This window comes from Ammodytes marinus (assembly GCF_949987685.1).
Source record: "Ammodytes marinus genome assembly, chromosome: 11".
Lineage (NCBI taxonomy): Eukaryota > Metazoa > Chordata > Actinopteri > Uranoscopiformes > Ammodytidae > Ammodytes > Ammodytes marinus.
The window spans coordinates 9,880,925-9,895,925 of record NC_137215.1 but is presented as its reverse complement, the minus strand read 5'-3'; the positions used below and the strand labels follow the sequence as shown (position 1 = coordinate 9,895,925).

Below are 15,001 nucleotides of genomic sequence, written 5' to 3'. Positions count from 1 at the left end.
CACACACACACACACACACACACACACACACACACACACACACACACACAAACAACAGCCAAAACATAAATAATGGTTATCTGGCACCCAAGGGGTTTTTGCATTTTATTAAGTGTCATTACAATGCAAGAAGGATCGTCTAAAAGCTGGGGCCGCTGTTCATTCATTATGCCGCGCAATATGTCAGAGTCGTCCCCCAGCTCATTATTCTGTGGTCCACTTGCACCTGCGCTCCTGCGAGACAGGGCTTCACTTCACACTCACCAAATAAGGACATTTAAGGGACCCTTGCTTGGGATGACGTTGAACGTGAAATTGGAGAGAACAGGAGTGTGTGTGTGTGTGTGTGTGTGTGTGTGTGTGTGTGTGTGTGTGTGTGTGTGTGTGTGTGTGTGTGTGTGTGTGTGTGTGTGTGTGTGTGTGTGTGTGTGTGTGTGTGTGTGTGTGTGTGTGTGTGTGGAGGGTTTAGACGGAGACCTAAACCGGAGGGGGGGAACACTACTAGACTAATCTGGTTACATAAGAAGCCATTGAATTTGCGGATGCCTCTGCACTAATCCGCAGAACTATTCATGTTCAACTGTCCCGCGGCGGAATAACACACGGGACACACGCGCGCGCACACTTGTGGCTCTGTGGCACAGCACATGAATAGGGGGCGTATTGATCAGATAAACGCACAGGCTAATATCTTTGGGGATCACACACATTTTTGAACGGTTCTCTGCGGGAGCTGCTATGCCTCACGTTGCAAAGCCAAACTGGCGGCTTGTGTTGTCCGCGCCCGTGACGATTCCGCTGACGCGCCACTAGCCGCACCACCCAGGAGACAGAGAGGGGAGAGCAGTGAGCGACCGAACGAGCAGGGGACTGACTGGAAGGCGATCTGTCTTTCTCTTTCCTTTCTCCTTGCTTGACGACCGTGGACAGAAGCCTGCTGCTGTGCGTGTCCCGTGGACGGTATTTAAAGGCGATTCACCAGTAGCATCACCAAGACTCTTCTGCAGAGATGGAGGTACCAGGCTTGGCGCACAACATCACCAGTCCATTAAGTCCATGCGAGGGGATGATCAAGGACCTGAGCTTGGTACAGTTGTGCGAACGAGATGGTAAGAATGAGATTTTTTGTCTGCTTTAGTACATTTAATAATATCGATGCATTAGGCCCTGTTGTCCGTTTCAGAGTCGCTGCAACGCGTACAGTTGGCATTGGTTTCAACAGCATGCTGTACGCGTATTATGTGTTTGAGGGGACAAACACATAATACGGTTCCTTGAACGGATGGATGTTGCGCCTGTGCGTGTGTGGAATAGCTGAGTGCCTTTACAGAGGCAGCCAGGTTTTGTTCATTTATAACATAAAGAAGAGGGGTCTCTGCTCCAAATAAATGTATGTTACTGCAAAGTGAACATGCACAAGCGAGAGAACGAGATGAGTGTCATTATTTCAGCACCACAGACGTGGACAGAGACCGGCAGCAACCGCGCCTAAAACCGCTGTCTCTTCTGTCAGGGAGTTGCCTTAATTAATTAATTAATTAGCTCAAAGACTAATGCATGGCAAAGGTATTTGTATAATTACAAATGACCTCTCTTAAAAACCAATCCTCAAACCACGGAAAACTCTCCTCCTCTGCCTGTACATTTTTAATTCATCAAGTCATCCAGCTGCGTCCATGCTGGATATGTGATTGACTTTAAAAGTTTCCTGGATATTTACTATCAAACAGAGAGGTGATACACATTTGACTATAGGTAGAACGCATCTATACGCTAGTTTAATCATCTCAAAATGGATGAGCAGTTTTTTACTTGAGCAGGGTTTACCCTGATGCGAATTTAATGGTGGGGAGGAGGAAAAAAGCAAGTCATCATCAGGGGAGAATAAGAGACGCAAACATGGCTGCACCCACGTGTGTGCACGGGGGGTGTAGCCCTTTACATCCATCAGTGAAATTACCATAGGAAATTACACACAGGTGATTCAACATCTGGGTCCACATGCATGGTGACAGACAGACCCCTTTTTTAATTAAGATTGAATATATTAATTCACATATATGGAAATGAAAATAGCACAGCATTTTCATAGCTGAGTGGATTTAATTGTTTTTTTTTATTGGTAATTACACCAGATATTTTAATATGTACTTGGATTGGCTGTTAGAGCACACAGTGAGTCAATGGCTGTGTCTTTGCTGGTCCTCAAAAGACCCCCAGCATCTGACAGGACACAGTGCAGTCATTGTGCCACGCTGCCTCGTTTTGTCATCTGCCAGAGCTGTTCCTCATAATGTAACACAACCCAGACACATTTTATATCCTCTTAGTGCTTTGCTGGCCTGATTCTAAAAGCTGTCATTTTAATAATGCTGTATATAGTCTGGGGCTGGGTTTCACTAATGGACCCTGTGCCAGCTTTGTGCTTCCTGTTCTGCTGATTCACCGGGGAGCTTTTTTCTTTGATAAGCCTGATCTTTGCCGCACAAAAGACACTTCCTTATTATTATTTACCAAGTAGATTAACCGGTTTGAATCGTGTCTCTGAGTCCTTTGAGACACCAACTGACCCTCTGTTTATAGAGCAACAAGGGCACACGGTCAACTAAGGGGACAATTCTGCAGAATGATTGCTGGTTGTCTTAGAGCCGAGGAGTTTCTAGAATTGTTTGTTCAGATAATTGATGCACTGTTGATGGTTTGCTTGAAACACCCATATCTGCGCAATTGAAGTAATGTCACTACACACTCTATGACAGTGCCAATGGATTGGATTCTTTTGAAAATGGTTTGTAGTTTTGATTGGATCATATTTATGTTCCTGTTACTTTGACCGCCCCATACATTTCCATGTGGCAGTTTCTAACTCAAAATGACTTTCGAGAAATACTTTCTAGTTGAAACTTTCCCAGCCACACCCTACGTAGCCTACATGACTGCATAGCCCACTTTGAGCTTTCTTGGAAATGGAACCATTTTGTGATATTGTCAATACATATGCTTTCCCAAGGACTGTATTAATTTCATACCCTCACAGCTTTCTATATTTATCTCCCATATCCATTAATATTTCATAGTAAACATGAGAGGCTTCTTTTCTGCCAACGCTGAACCAGCAAATAGAAAAACATTCAGCTTATGTAGGCCTACTGTCAGTGGGGAAAGCACTCTCTAAGACACACTGAGGACTGTTTGGACATTTCAACGTACCAAAAAAAAAAAAATGGTGGTGGTGTACAAGTTGCTTCTCTGTGTCCCCTTTGTTAGAATGGGTGTGCCAGCCTTAATGGTTAATTGTAGTGATGTGGCATGAATAAGTTGGGGGTAGGGAACGTTTTACTAAGAGTGATGAGTCCAGGCCAAAATGACAGAATTAGCCCATACGAATAAGAAGTCTCTGCCGATGGTGTGAGCAGGTCCAAGATGTTGTACTGGATGCAAATTTTCCACCAAGCGCTGCAAAGCTGACTCGGACCACCATTTTTGATTTTGATATCCACATTTAAAACATATTAAGAGAGAGTAATGAAATACACACTACATGTCACGGGAGGGCTTTGTGCCGTGAGCGATGACATAATGAAGTTGCCATGATGGATGGTTGCCATTTATGCAACCAAGTACAGTGTCTGCACTGTCTGAAATCTATCTGCCTAAAATGCTGCTGCTCCAGCTGTGATAGATAGATAGATAGATAGATAGATAGATAGATAGATAGATAGATAGATAGATAGATAGATAGATAGATAGATAGATAGATAGATAGATAGATAGATAGATAGATAGATAGATAGATAGATAGATAGATAGATAGATAGATAGATAGATAGATAGATAGATAGATAGATAGATAGATAGATAGATAGATAGATAGATAGATAGATAGATAGATAGATAGATAGATAGATACTGTAGATAGGAAACCCTCTCCTAAAGGTCTCCAACTTCACTTTCTCATGTTGAAGAAAAACTCCCTCCATGTTGAAGCTGCCAATTTCTGGCATTCATCACCTGAGGCTTACTCTTCAAAACCTGCAAAACCACACTTGAGCTGAGGAATAGCATGAGAAAACGTTATGGGACAAAATATGCAGTGGGAAAAACGATTGTGCAGTTTATTTCTGTTTCTTTTGTTATCTGACTTCACCAAATGTCCTGCATTTTGGAAATAATCTAAATATTTTTATTAGCCTTTGTGACAATGTGGCTCAATGGGTGTCAACGTTGATCAGTCAATTTGAGACAAGACAATGTTCGCCTCAGGATGAATTGTAACAGCTCATGGGATCCTTGCAAATCGGTGACATTGCCATTAGACTTAGCTGTGTTTTGTTTGATGCTAATTACCTAATTGAAGTAGGCTAACATAATAAACATTGATGGTGAACATTGTAAACACTTCATGCTGACTTCAGCATGTTGACATCGTCACTGAAAACACTTAAGCATGCTGGCGTTAGCATTAAGCTCAACGCAGCGCTGTGTCCACCTACACTTGAAGAGCTGCTATCATGGATTTAGACTCCTGTCTATCTTCCAACATGATACAACAGCAAGCTGGCCATATGGCACATAGAACCGTCTGAGTAAGCTGGCATTATATTTTGGACAATTTTCAATGAGAGCAGTTGTGTGCTGTGACTGTGCTGGCAAGAGTTTGAAATCCATTTTATGCAGCCACTTATCAGCCGCATTATATATTCACTTGCAATTGACTTTACTATATTACATATCAGAACAGTCTATTAGATTGATTGTAGTGCAATCTGACCCTAAAAATCAGCTGGTTGCTAATTTTCCTTCTTGGATTTGAATTTTCAGCACTTGACTGCTAGTAAAGAAAATCCGTCCACAGAGAAATTATAGAGTTGTAGTCTACTGCAACACAACACAGTTGAAGGTGTTTACAGCAGCCTCTTGTTTAGCAATTATTTGCAAAATGAGAATGATGACCCATATTGGTTTTGGACAAGTTTAGAAAAAACAGATCTGTCTTCCCCAGCCTAAAGGTCTTCTGTATTTAATACATTTGTAAGAAAAGTGATGAGTCGATTCTGAGTCTGCCTCTGTTTACCTCTGAAAGTTGTTATTTATTTCTGTGTCTTTTCTACATCTTTGTTTGCGGTTCTGGGGCGTTTTGATGTGCAAAAGGTGGAAGACAGACTGTTCAACAGGGCTTTGTGTATGCTCTCTGTGTCAGTCTAGCCCTGTGCATTGAAGGGAACAAAAGGCCTGCTTTTTCAAAGGACTATGCCTTCTGAGTGTCTGTTGCACCACTCATGTCTACGGTTAAATTTTAGAGCGAACGCTGCACCTTCAACAGTAGGAGGCTTGTGCGTTACTCTGAACTGAGTGCTCGCTTGTGCAGTCACAGACAATCCGTGCTACTATCATCTGACAATTCTAATTTTACATAACTCACTTCACTTGCCAACACACTGCTTGGGGAAATATATTTTTACACAGTAACCTTGACAGGAAGTTGACTTGTTTTGCAATCCAAATGTGGGGGACCTTCAAATGGTGGTCAAACATGGTGGACACTTTTAACACGAACCACCTTTGAGAGAGTCCATTTACATTATGTTATTAGATGGCCTGAATGAAAATCCAATATCTTTCCTATCACTGGTAAAGCACACTGACATCTAATTCGCAGTGTTAAGCCAGGTGTGACTGGAAGAAATGATACCATAGAGAACCATTAGGATGGCCCTATCCATGTATGCATGTTAACAAGATTTGTATTGATCCTTCTGCAACTGTCGCTATTCCACACTGGCATTTGACTGCATGCCGAGTGAAAGGGCAATACCCAACAAGGTCTGTTTGATTGGATTTAGTAGACTCACAGAATAGGCTCTCCATTTCAGAGTAATACCTTTTCTATTATGCAACTATTTATGTGTTTCTGTGTACTGTATGTCTTGAACCCCCTGTACGTGTTTACACAGCATGTGATCCTGAGCTCCTACACAAGGGCTCGGAACACTAACTCTCATTTTGCTTGATCATGATGAGGCAAAAATCCCCCACTCTCTGCCTCCTGCAGAGCATTTTACTACAGGGCAATACAGAGTAAGAAGAAGAGTGATAAGGAATTAACTAAATGAATAGGCAATTGCAACCCCACTGCAAGTACATAGCGAGATCCAGTCCACACATGCTAGCATGTAAATTTAAGCCAGGGTGAGTGTTTAGGGCTCCCGTGTGAGATTATAAAAGGTTTTACTCTCTCCCTCACCGCGTGACCTTCATCGTCGCTTGGCTTTGGCTCCTCCATCTTTCATCCGGTTCTCTCAGAGTCCCGGAGGATTCGGAGCAAAGCTTAGCCCTGGCTCACCTCACACATTGTTGGTGCATTTACATGCAGGCAAGGCTACCTGGCTACGCATTATATTCATAGTGTATCCAGTTTCATATTTGGAGCCACTGAGTAGTAGTTAATATTTTTTTTAGTTTTGATCATTCATTTGTATTTAAGGTATGTTGTGATACTGATAGCTCAATTGAATTGAATTGTGTCTGTATATTACGTTTTCTATTGTTTGCCTTTTTTGAAACATCCATAAAGGAAAACAGTGCTGGTTGCAGATCTCATGCCCAGTAAACTGCAGCATTCAGTGCTTGTTTTCCCTTATATCACTTTAAGCTCTGCTGCATTACGTTGGCAATATCCGGATGCATTGGTCGATGTAATGCCTCCATTTGCAGGTTAATTAGGAGCGCATTAAAGCAAACAGGAGCTAAATCAGTGTTGTGGAGTCACAGGGAGCTGGGAGGGCCAAGACCCACATGAGGTCTCCTTTCAGAGTTTTTACGAGAAACATCGTGTTGACATTAACATTGCAAGAGCCTTACTGTGCATCTTGTGTGTTTGGTTTCGTTTAGTGTTTGCACTCATATACTGATGGTGTCCTGAGGTTGTGAAGATGTGGGATAGAATGAGTTACCCGAAAGCTAATGATCTATGATTATCAATGAGGAAAAGCTTCTTATTGATTGGCAAAAAAAAATAGCTGACTGATTCTCCAGCATCAAAAATAATCATGACGCATAGGGGTAATAATTCCTAGAATATATACAATAATAAAAAACATATGCAATACACTTTTACTGTCTGTTCTTTAAGGTCTGTATTACTCAGCATTTTTATGATAACTTTTTACTCAGGCATTTTGAAAATATAAATCTGTAAGTGTAAGGTGGGATGATTAAGTGCCACCATTTGGGTCTGGTCCCTGCCAATGCTAAGTTGAGCGATTTCTGACAGTCACGTCATGTGTCGACCCTATCATTCTGTGCCAAACCTATCAGCTCAGTGGGGTTTAAGTCTTATGAGATGGGCTTTAAATGTGGACAAGCTGCAGAACGAGATGTTTTCACAAATCAAACATGTTGTCCGGGAGCCAAACATACAGTATAGTGCAGTCAGATGTAACTGCTGACCTGATTACATATTTGCAAAGACGCGAATCCCTCTACCCTCATTGCCCATGAAATCCAGTTTTAGCCACATGCAGTAAATCCAGATACTGAATCCTTTGTTTAAATACACTGTCCTACTGTAAGTGTGAAGATGTATAACAATTTCTTACCAAAGATTTGTCACTTAAAGTCACCTTCCTTCACTAAATTCACGAGTGTACATTAGATATGTTTTATTTCATTTATCAAGAGCAGAAGTGTGGTCCAAGCATGTAAGACTAGTGAGTTTAGTCATTTTGGTAATCAGTTAGTTGTTACAAAATGGCTTAGGACAAAAACAAGTGGGGGGGTCTGATCTAATCTGGTCTGGTGGTAAACAACATATACTGTATGTATGTATATGTATATATGTATGTTTTTTGAAGACAGTTTATAAGTTTGATAAAAAAGTAATGTTAGGATAAAATGTGGTGCTTTTGGCTGTTTTGCACTGTCCAAGGGCAATATACACATTGGCTGTAGAAATTACTTTCTGGTTTGCCAATTTCCTTAAATGAATCAATCTACAAATGTCCTGCTGTTACAGTGCCGTGTGGAGGTGAGACAGGAGAGACCACTCAACCCAATTATGGGATTATTCTTTTATGTGGCCCTCTCTCATCCGATGAGCGGAGATGGATGTTCCATGCTCCGCTGCCTTTGCCATTGTTTATTCTCTATAGAGATCAGTCGTGTTATGCGCTACGCCCAAATTCTGCATTCTTGTGTTTTACTCACTCTCGTGTTTGGACCCCAGAGTGTGCACAGACAACACATTGTTGCCATGCCAAGTGGGCTTCTCCGCGTGTGACGCAAAATCTATATTCATCCTAATTCCACAAGGCTCTCATTCAACTATGTTTTGACCAATCAGTGGCCTCAGTGTACACTCTGGGTTGTATTCCTTTTGATACCAGTTACACAAGGGGACCTGACTTGATATCTATGCAGCTCAGAGAAATGTAAGATTTATCAACTAATCTGTTGCAGGGAACATATCCCAAAAAATGCCTCTCTGTTGAGGCCAAATAGACAAATAAAATTGTCCAGGTTTTCCTGATTTAAACAGATGTCTGAAGCTGTGTAACATGCACCAGCATTGTAAAGGTTAGTGTTACAGGCTCTTATATTGCCTGCAGTGTGGTAGCTGAGGTTTTTTCTAACTGGTGATTATAAATGGATCCATCTCTGCTGAGAAGAGAGGAGATTCAATCAGCAGCATTTGAAATATTTAATGCTGCGCATGTTCTGGAAAGCAGCAAGGTGTGTGTGTGTGTGTGTGTGTGTGTGTGTGTGTGTGTGTGTGTGTGTGTGTGTGTGTGTGTGTGTGTGTGTGTGTGAGAGAGAGAGAGTTAAGGGACTGATGTGTTTCCATGGCAACATATACTGTATGGTAGTCGTCGACACGTGCAGTTCTTTGTGTGCGCATGTGTGTGTGTGTGTGTGTGTGTGTGTGTGTGTGTGTGTGTGTGTGTGTGTGTGTATGGTGGATAAACTACTGTTAGCGCTGTCTTTGGAATAATCACTTAGGAACTGCAGCATAGTACAGTAGAAGGTATATAGTCAGTAAGACAGGAAAGAGAACATATACAGGATTTAAAGGTTTGTGTGTTACCCACTTAATGTTTGACAGAAAAAAAAAATGGGATTGACAATCACTGGTACATTTCTTGTAATGAGCAAAGATTCAAAACTTATGTTGCATCAGATTTAAAAATATGTTTTACCGACCCGAGCTCTCTATGTGTTCCCAAATGATTAAAGTAATTAAGAACCATATTATCTCATTTTGGTATACATTGTGGTTTACTTTTGACCCTGACGATACCAACCTCGCTGCCCATGGTTTTCATCTCAACAGGCAGTAAATCCCAGGACGGCAGCGTCACTGAGTCAGAGGAGCTGCCTGTTCCTCAGAACATCAAGATCAGCAACATCACCTGCGACTCCTTCAAGATCTGCTGGGACATGGAGCCACACAGCAAGGAGCGCATCACACACTACTTCATTGACCTGAACAAGAAGGAAAACAAGAACTCCAACAAGTTCAAACACAAGGTAATTAAGGCTCGAGTCAGCGCCGACACCAACACAAAGGGCAACACTACCGCCAAATGACTCACTAGAAGGACCCTCAATGTTGTCGCTCTGAGTAGAATTTGCTGAATTTCCAAAAGAAAGAATAAAACAGCCAAGAATGAGAGGTTTTGTGTTAACGTGACTCAGTGTGTGAAAAATGTGTCTGTAATATCCAATCAAGATACCCTTTACCAAAATCTAAAATATTTTAGAATTGTCTTTTTTTTTCATTACTTTATTTATACGGGTAGATGTCTCCTTGAGATTGCACTCCTTTTGAGAAGCAGGGCAAAACAACATTGTTACAATACTGCAAACAACATTATCAGGCTACGAGATGCATGCTACAGAATACTGTATATCAGCAGTGTAGACAAAATAAATTTCAAATAATCAACTTTTTATTAACTCCTGAAGCGGCTTGACAACAAGCTGCTCATTTGAACGGGCTGTGTTGGAGAAGGGAAGAGGTTCTTGAAGGTTCTGGACAAGTGGTACTCCAGGAGAGCATTGAGAAACACGGATCCAAATGTATTGTCATCGCTGCTGCTTGAAATCTAAATTGATTGATTTGAAGCTGAAACACGAAGCACAGGTACACCATGTTAGACTTTAGGAAATCCTTTTTCTAGCTTGAGGCAGAAAGACATTTATTATTTCAAAGCGGTGTTGTTCAAAGAGTGTAATAGGCTAATATCCCTCACACAGTTGTCTCCGCCTGAGAGTAATCGCAGCACCGATGGCAACAGGTCTCCCTTGCAAAAGAGTCTTCGGACTCAATGGGATATACCTGTATAAATAAAGGTTAAAGAAAAAAAGAACAGCAAGCAGCTCTTTCAGTTATGGAGTTTGGTGATCTAACAGACTTGTTTCATTTATTAAAAGCACTGTTATGGAAATTAATATTATGATCATATCCATAACAACACTCTTGACACTAGTAAGAATGGCTCCCCTCTTTCCACTCACACATTGCGGACCATATCATACTAGTATTTTGGGCTGACTCTGTTGCTAGGCAGGGGCTCCTGGTCCCATCAATGAGCTGCTAAGACCCAATGAGACTTACAGTGTATGTAACAGAAGGGCAGCCACTGGTATACACTGCAGTCTCCCATTTCAAGCTATTCTGTAGAGCGTCACTTTTTCATATAAATGAATGTCCGTTACATTCAAGCCATTCAATGTTGTTGACACAAAGTTGTTTAAGCTTATTAGCTCCACAAAACTCTCTCTGTATTTCTCGGTATGCCATCGTTTACACACTGGTGACACCCCCGGACACTGGTACAGGAGCTCAAGAAGCGGCCACAAAATGTTAAAGTTGTTGATTCTACTGCTAAGAAAAAACCTTCCTAGTTGGAGTACAATCCATACGTGATCACAGAAAGCTTACTTCAAGTAGATGCGCCGACGGGTGTTGTTGTCATTACTCAGAATTCCTCATTAGGGAGAACAGAAGTTACACACTGTGGTTTTAATCTATATCAAATGTATATGTTTTTTTTCCAAGCAGGTGTCAGTCTGCAAAAATCTCTCTGCATGTGGATGACAAGACAGCCATAACTGAATTGTCTCTTTCCTGACTTATCCCTTACCTGTCAGCACTCACCTCCTCTTTTCCGTCCTTCCCCCGTCCTCCTGCCCTCCTTCCAGGACGTTCCTACCAAGCTGGTGGCCAAGGCGGTGCCGCTGCCCATGACGGTGCGCGGCCACTGGTTCCTGAGCCCGCGCACAGAGTACACCGTGGCCGTCCAGACCGCGTCCAAACAGACCGACGGAGACTACGCCATCTCCGAATGGAGCGAGATCATCGAGTTCTGCACCGCCGGTAGAGTAATAGGCCTACGCACCTTCTTTAGCCTGCCATGATGAGTGCACACATGTTCAGGGTGTGTGACATCAGTGAAATGGATGGAGCCATGTACTGTATGAGGGAGAATATTAAAGGTGGAGTCAGCAATTCTGGAGAAAGCTTTTCAAACAACTATTATTTGGGTGAAAATCTGTGAATATCTCTTCATGATCCACGTCCTGTGAAAAAAAAAAGTACAGGGTTAATACCTGCTTACAGAGCCTAGGCTAGGTATTAACCCCAGATTTATATTTCAGTGCACATAGGATTGACAGGTAGCAGATATATATAATATTCACTGATTTTGACAAAAAAGTGATTATGTCAACAAGCGTTCTCCAGAATCGCTGACTCCACCTTTAAAGGGGGGCTCGTTTATACTGACTGAGTAGGGGGAAATATGGATGGAGAGGTGGAGGAGGGGATGGCGAAGAAAAAGAAGGATTAAGGAGAGGAAGGGAGCTGTGCTGTACTGTGCTGTGCTGTGCGTCTTCTGATGCAGAGGTCAACAAGTTCAACATTGCTGGCTAGCAAGCTTAGAGTGGGGGATGGGAGGAAAGGGAGGAAAGGATGGATACTGAGGGTTAGGAGGAGAAGGGAAGGAGAACAGAAATGGGAGAGTGCATGTGTGTGGTGAAGACACTCTAAGAGAAATTGATGAAGGAGAATGTATTAATGGTCTGTGAAAAACACTACTGTATCACTGTCAACAGTATAAGCTGGGAATTCCTAAACCAGATTTTATAGTGCAGCTCTCTGAGGATGTATGCCTACAGGCTTAAAGCTAATGGCATGCTGAAATAGTTGTTGATATATCTCACTCAAAAACCACAAATGTAATCCTCATATCCTGTGAGCTCGGCTAAAAATGGGTGGGGGCAGTGTTGAAACGGACTAAGAGAAGCAGCATAGACAAGGTGAAAGTGAACAAGGCATAGGAACAGTTCAAGTGATCAAGTGATTGTAGAATTGTAATGATGCAAATAGTTTTTATCCTAATGAAACTAAATATATGCTATGGGTAACATCCGCACCCATCTGGCAGACCTGCTCAGATGGTAGTGAGTGAAAGGAGGATTGCTTGATAAGACTTACTGAATATGTTTTTTGGTCTAAAATGCTGAGTCATTTTACACTACACATATGATGAAGGATCCAAGGATCCTTGAGTACACATGCACAGTTCATAGTCCATCCTAGCCAGTGCACACAGTTGAGAATTACATTTCCATTAATGACATTTGAACATCAGTTTCCGTTCTCCCTGACGACAGTGTATTCATTTTCACAATGATGTCGTGTCTGTTTTCCAGATTATTCCACAGTACATCTGAACCAGCTGCTGGAAAAGGCAGAGGTCATCGCTGGCCGGATGCTGCCTTTCTCTGTCTTCTACAGGAACCAGAATAAAGAGTACTTTGAACACGCCAGGTAGGCATCTTAAACTAATTATTACTGAAATGTAGTGTATGTTGTTCCATCTGGATCTTATCTATGATTTAGATAGGTAACACTTTACAATAAGGTATACAAAATTGTAGTAACTACTACATAGATATGCATTACCTACTACAAGTAAGTTGAACACATATTCTCTAACAAAACAACAAACTCATTGTCAACCCCTTCCTGGTCTGTAGCATTGTGGGTAAAGTAGTGCTTTCTAAAGTGCACTCGAATTGAGACTTCTTTGTGCAATGTGTGACCATAATTATAGCAAATCACAATAAAAAGTTGTATATGGTGTTTATGCAATGAAATGCATTCTTTCTTAGACTCAGCACTACATTTGTATGTGTCCCTTCAGCAGCTTTTACTTCAGCAAACAGCATGATGACCAGGTCATTCTGGGCTGTGTGCATTCCCCCTCTAAAGAACCGTGCTTGTAACAAACAAAAGTGGAGATTTAGTTGAAGGGTCCAGCTTTACAATGCATGGTGATTATTGTTCCATAACATCTATGCTTGAAAGTAAGGCAAGCTATTGAAGCAGCCAGCTTTATGTAATAGTAATCCGGAGAGTCACAGATTGGTTCTTGCAGTAATGTTCACTGCAAAAATAAATACCACCATTTTGTTTCTTCTGACAGTTGTTAGGGGGTGTGGAGAAAAGGAGGGAGAGTCTGATTTGATGTTAGAGGAGAGTGTAACAAAGAGAGACTGTCTACTCTACAGAGAGTGTCTATTCCCCTCATATGTCCTTTTCATCCTCTCCCTTGGAGGAAATGCTCCACGCCTAACGGAGCACACAGTTTCTTTACTAAAGCCTGAGCTTGTGAGCACTCTTCACCCAGAGCTTTGCAGCATGACGTCATCTGAATAGACTTCTCCCTTTTGCTGAGTTGCATCTGCCACAGTGTACCGAAAGGGCTTCTGTTAAACTGCGCCATCATGTGGGGAGTAACAGTACTGATCACTTTACCACTTAATGAGGCCTCTGCTGTGACCTGGGGTGGGAGCTGAATAACTCCATAATGCCCACAACAAAGCATCAATTATGGATATAATGACAACCTCTGGAGTGATAGCAGTATAATTGCAATTCATTATTGGAGCTTTATTGCTCAGAAATGGCTCTGTGGGAAAGATATGCAGCTGCCAAGGAAGCATTCATCACATGGTGGTAATTTGCTCTATGAAAGCAGTTTGACAAAATGATAAATAGACTAGATTAGTTTGTCTCTTACTTGCTTTCTGGGAGACACAATTTGTTTGGCTAAGATCAGTTCAGCTCCAGAAATAGAGAAACCAGACATGTATTATTATTATGGTTATGTTGCTGTTATTAGGCTTTGGCTGCATCTTAGTCATTTAATCAGCTTGTTCCCATGTGCCTCACTGTCTCAAATACAATATTTTAATACAATTTGATAAAGTGCTGCTTCTGGCATTTCAAAAATCAAAGTCAAAACTAGGATTACCCAAGGGGAAAACACACACAAAAAAAAACAGATCAAAACAATGTGCCAATTTGGAGGTGAAACTGACAACATCTCTGCTGTTATGCTCACAGCCAATTTAATTGAATCACCTCCCCCCTCCCCCCCAACTCCAGGGAGGAGCAGGAGAGCCGAATGCTGCCGTCAGTGAAAGACAACAGCGGCAGCCACGGCTCCCCCATCAGTGGCAAGCTGGAGGGCATCGTCTTCAGCTGCAACACGGAGTTCAACACGGGCAAGCCTCCACAGGATTCCCCTTATGGCCGCCAGCGCTTTGAGGTCGCGGCCGAGGCACTCTTCAGCCCCGACAGCAACCTATACTTTGGGGATTTCTACTGCATGTACACGGCCTACCACTACGTTATTCTGGTCCTGGCGCCAAAGGGCTCCGCCGGCGATGACTTCTGTAAGCAGAGGCTCCCCGCCTTCGACATCACCAACAACCGCTTCCTCACCTGTAAGAGGGAGGAGGAGGGCGACGGCAAGCTGCTGTTTCACCACGCCCAAGACGTCATCCTGGAGGTGATCTACACAGAGCCCGTGGACCTGGCATTGGGCAAGGTGGCAGAGATCAGCGGGCACCAGCTGAGTAGTATGTCCACACTAAATGCCAAGAAGGACCCCAGCTGCAAGACCTGCAATATCAGTGTGGGACGCTAAAG

At 42.4% G+C, this 15,001-nt stretch overlaps 1 protein-coding gene across 1 annotated transcript; it reads left to right on the top strand.

Annotated features, from left to right (window-relative positions):
- Positions 1–1,009: 1,009 nt before the first annotated feature.
- LOC307258023 (phytanoyl-CoA hydroxylase-interacting protein-like) lies at positions 1,010–14,999 on the top strand (the record flags this gene model as incomplete). The annotated part of the gene is made up of 5 exons (XM_080037409.1): positions 1,010–1,109; positions 9,329–9,525; positions 11,203–11,377; positions 12,715–12,832; positions 14,456–14,999. The coding sequence occupies 5 exons, from the start codon at positions 1,010–1,012 to the stop codon at positions 14,997–14,999; spliced, it is 1,134 nt and encodes a 377-aa protein (XP_079893535.1).
- Between the last annotated feature and the right edge of the window lie 2 nt (positions 15,000–15,001).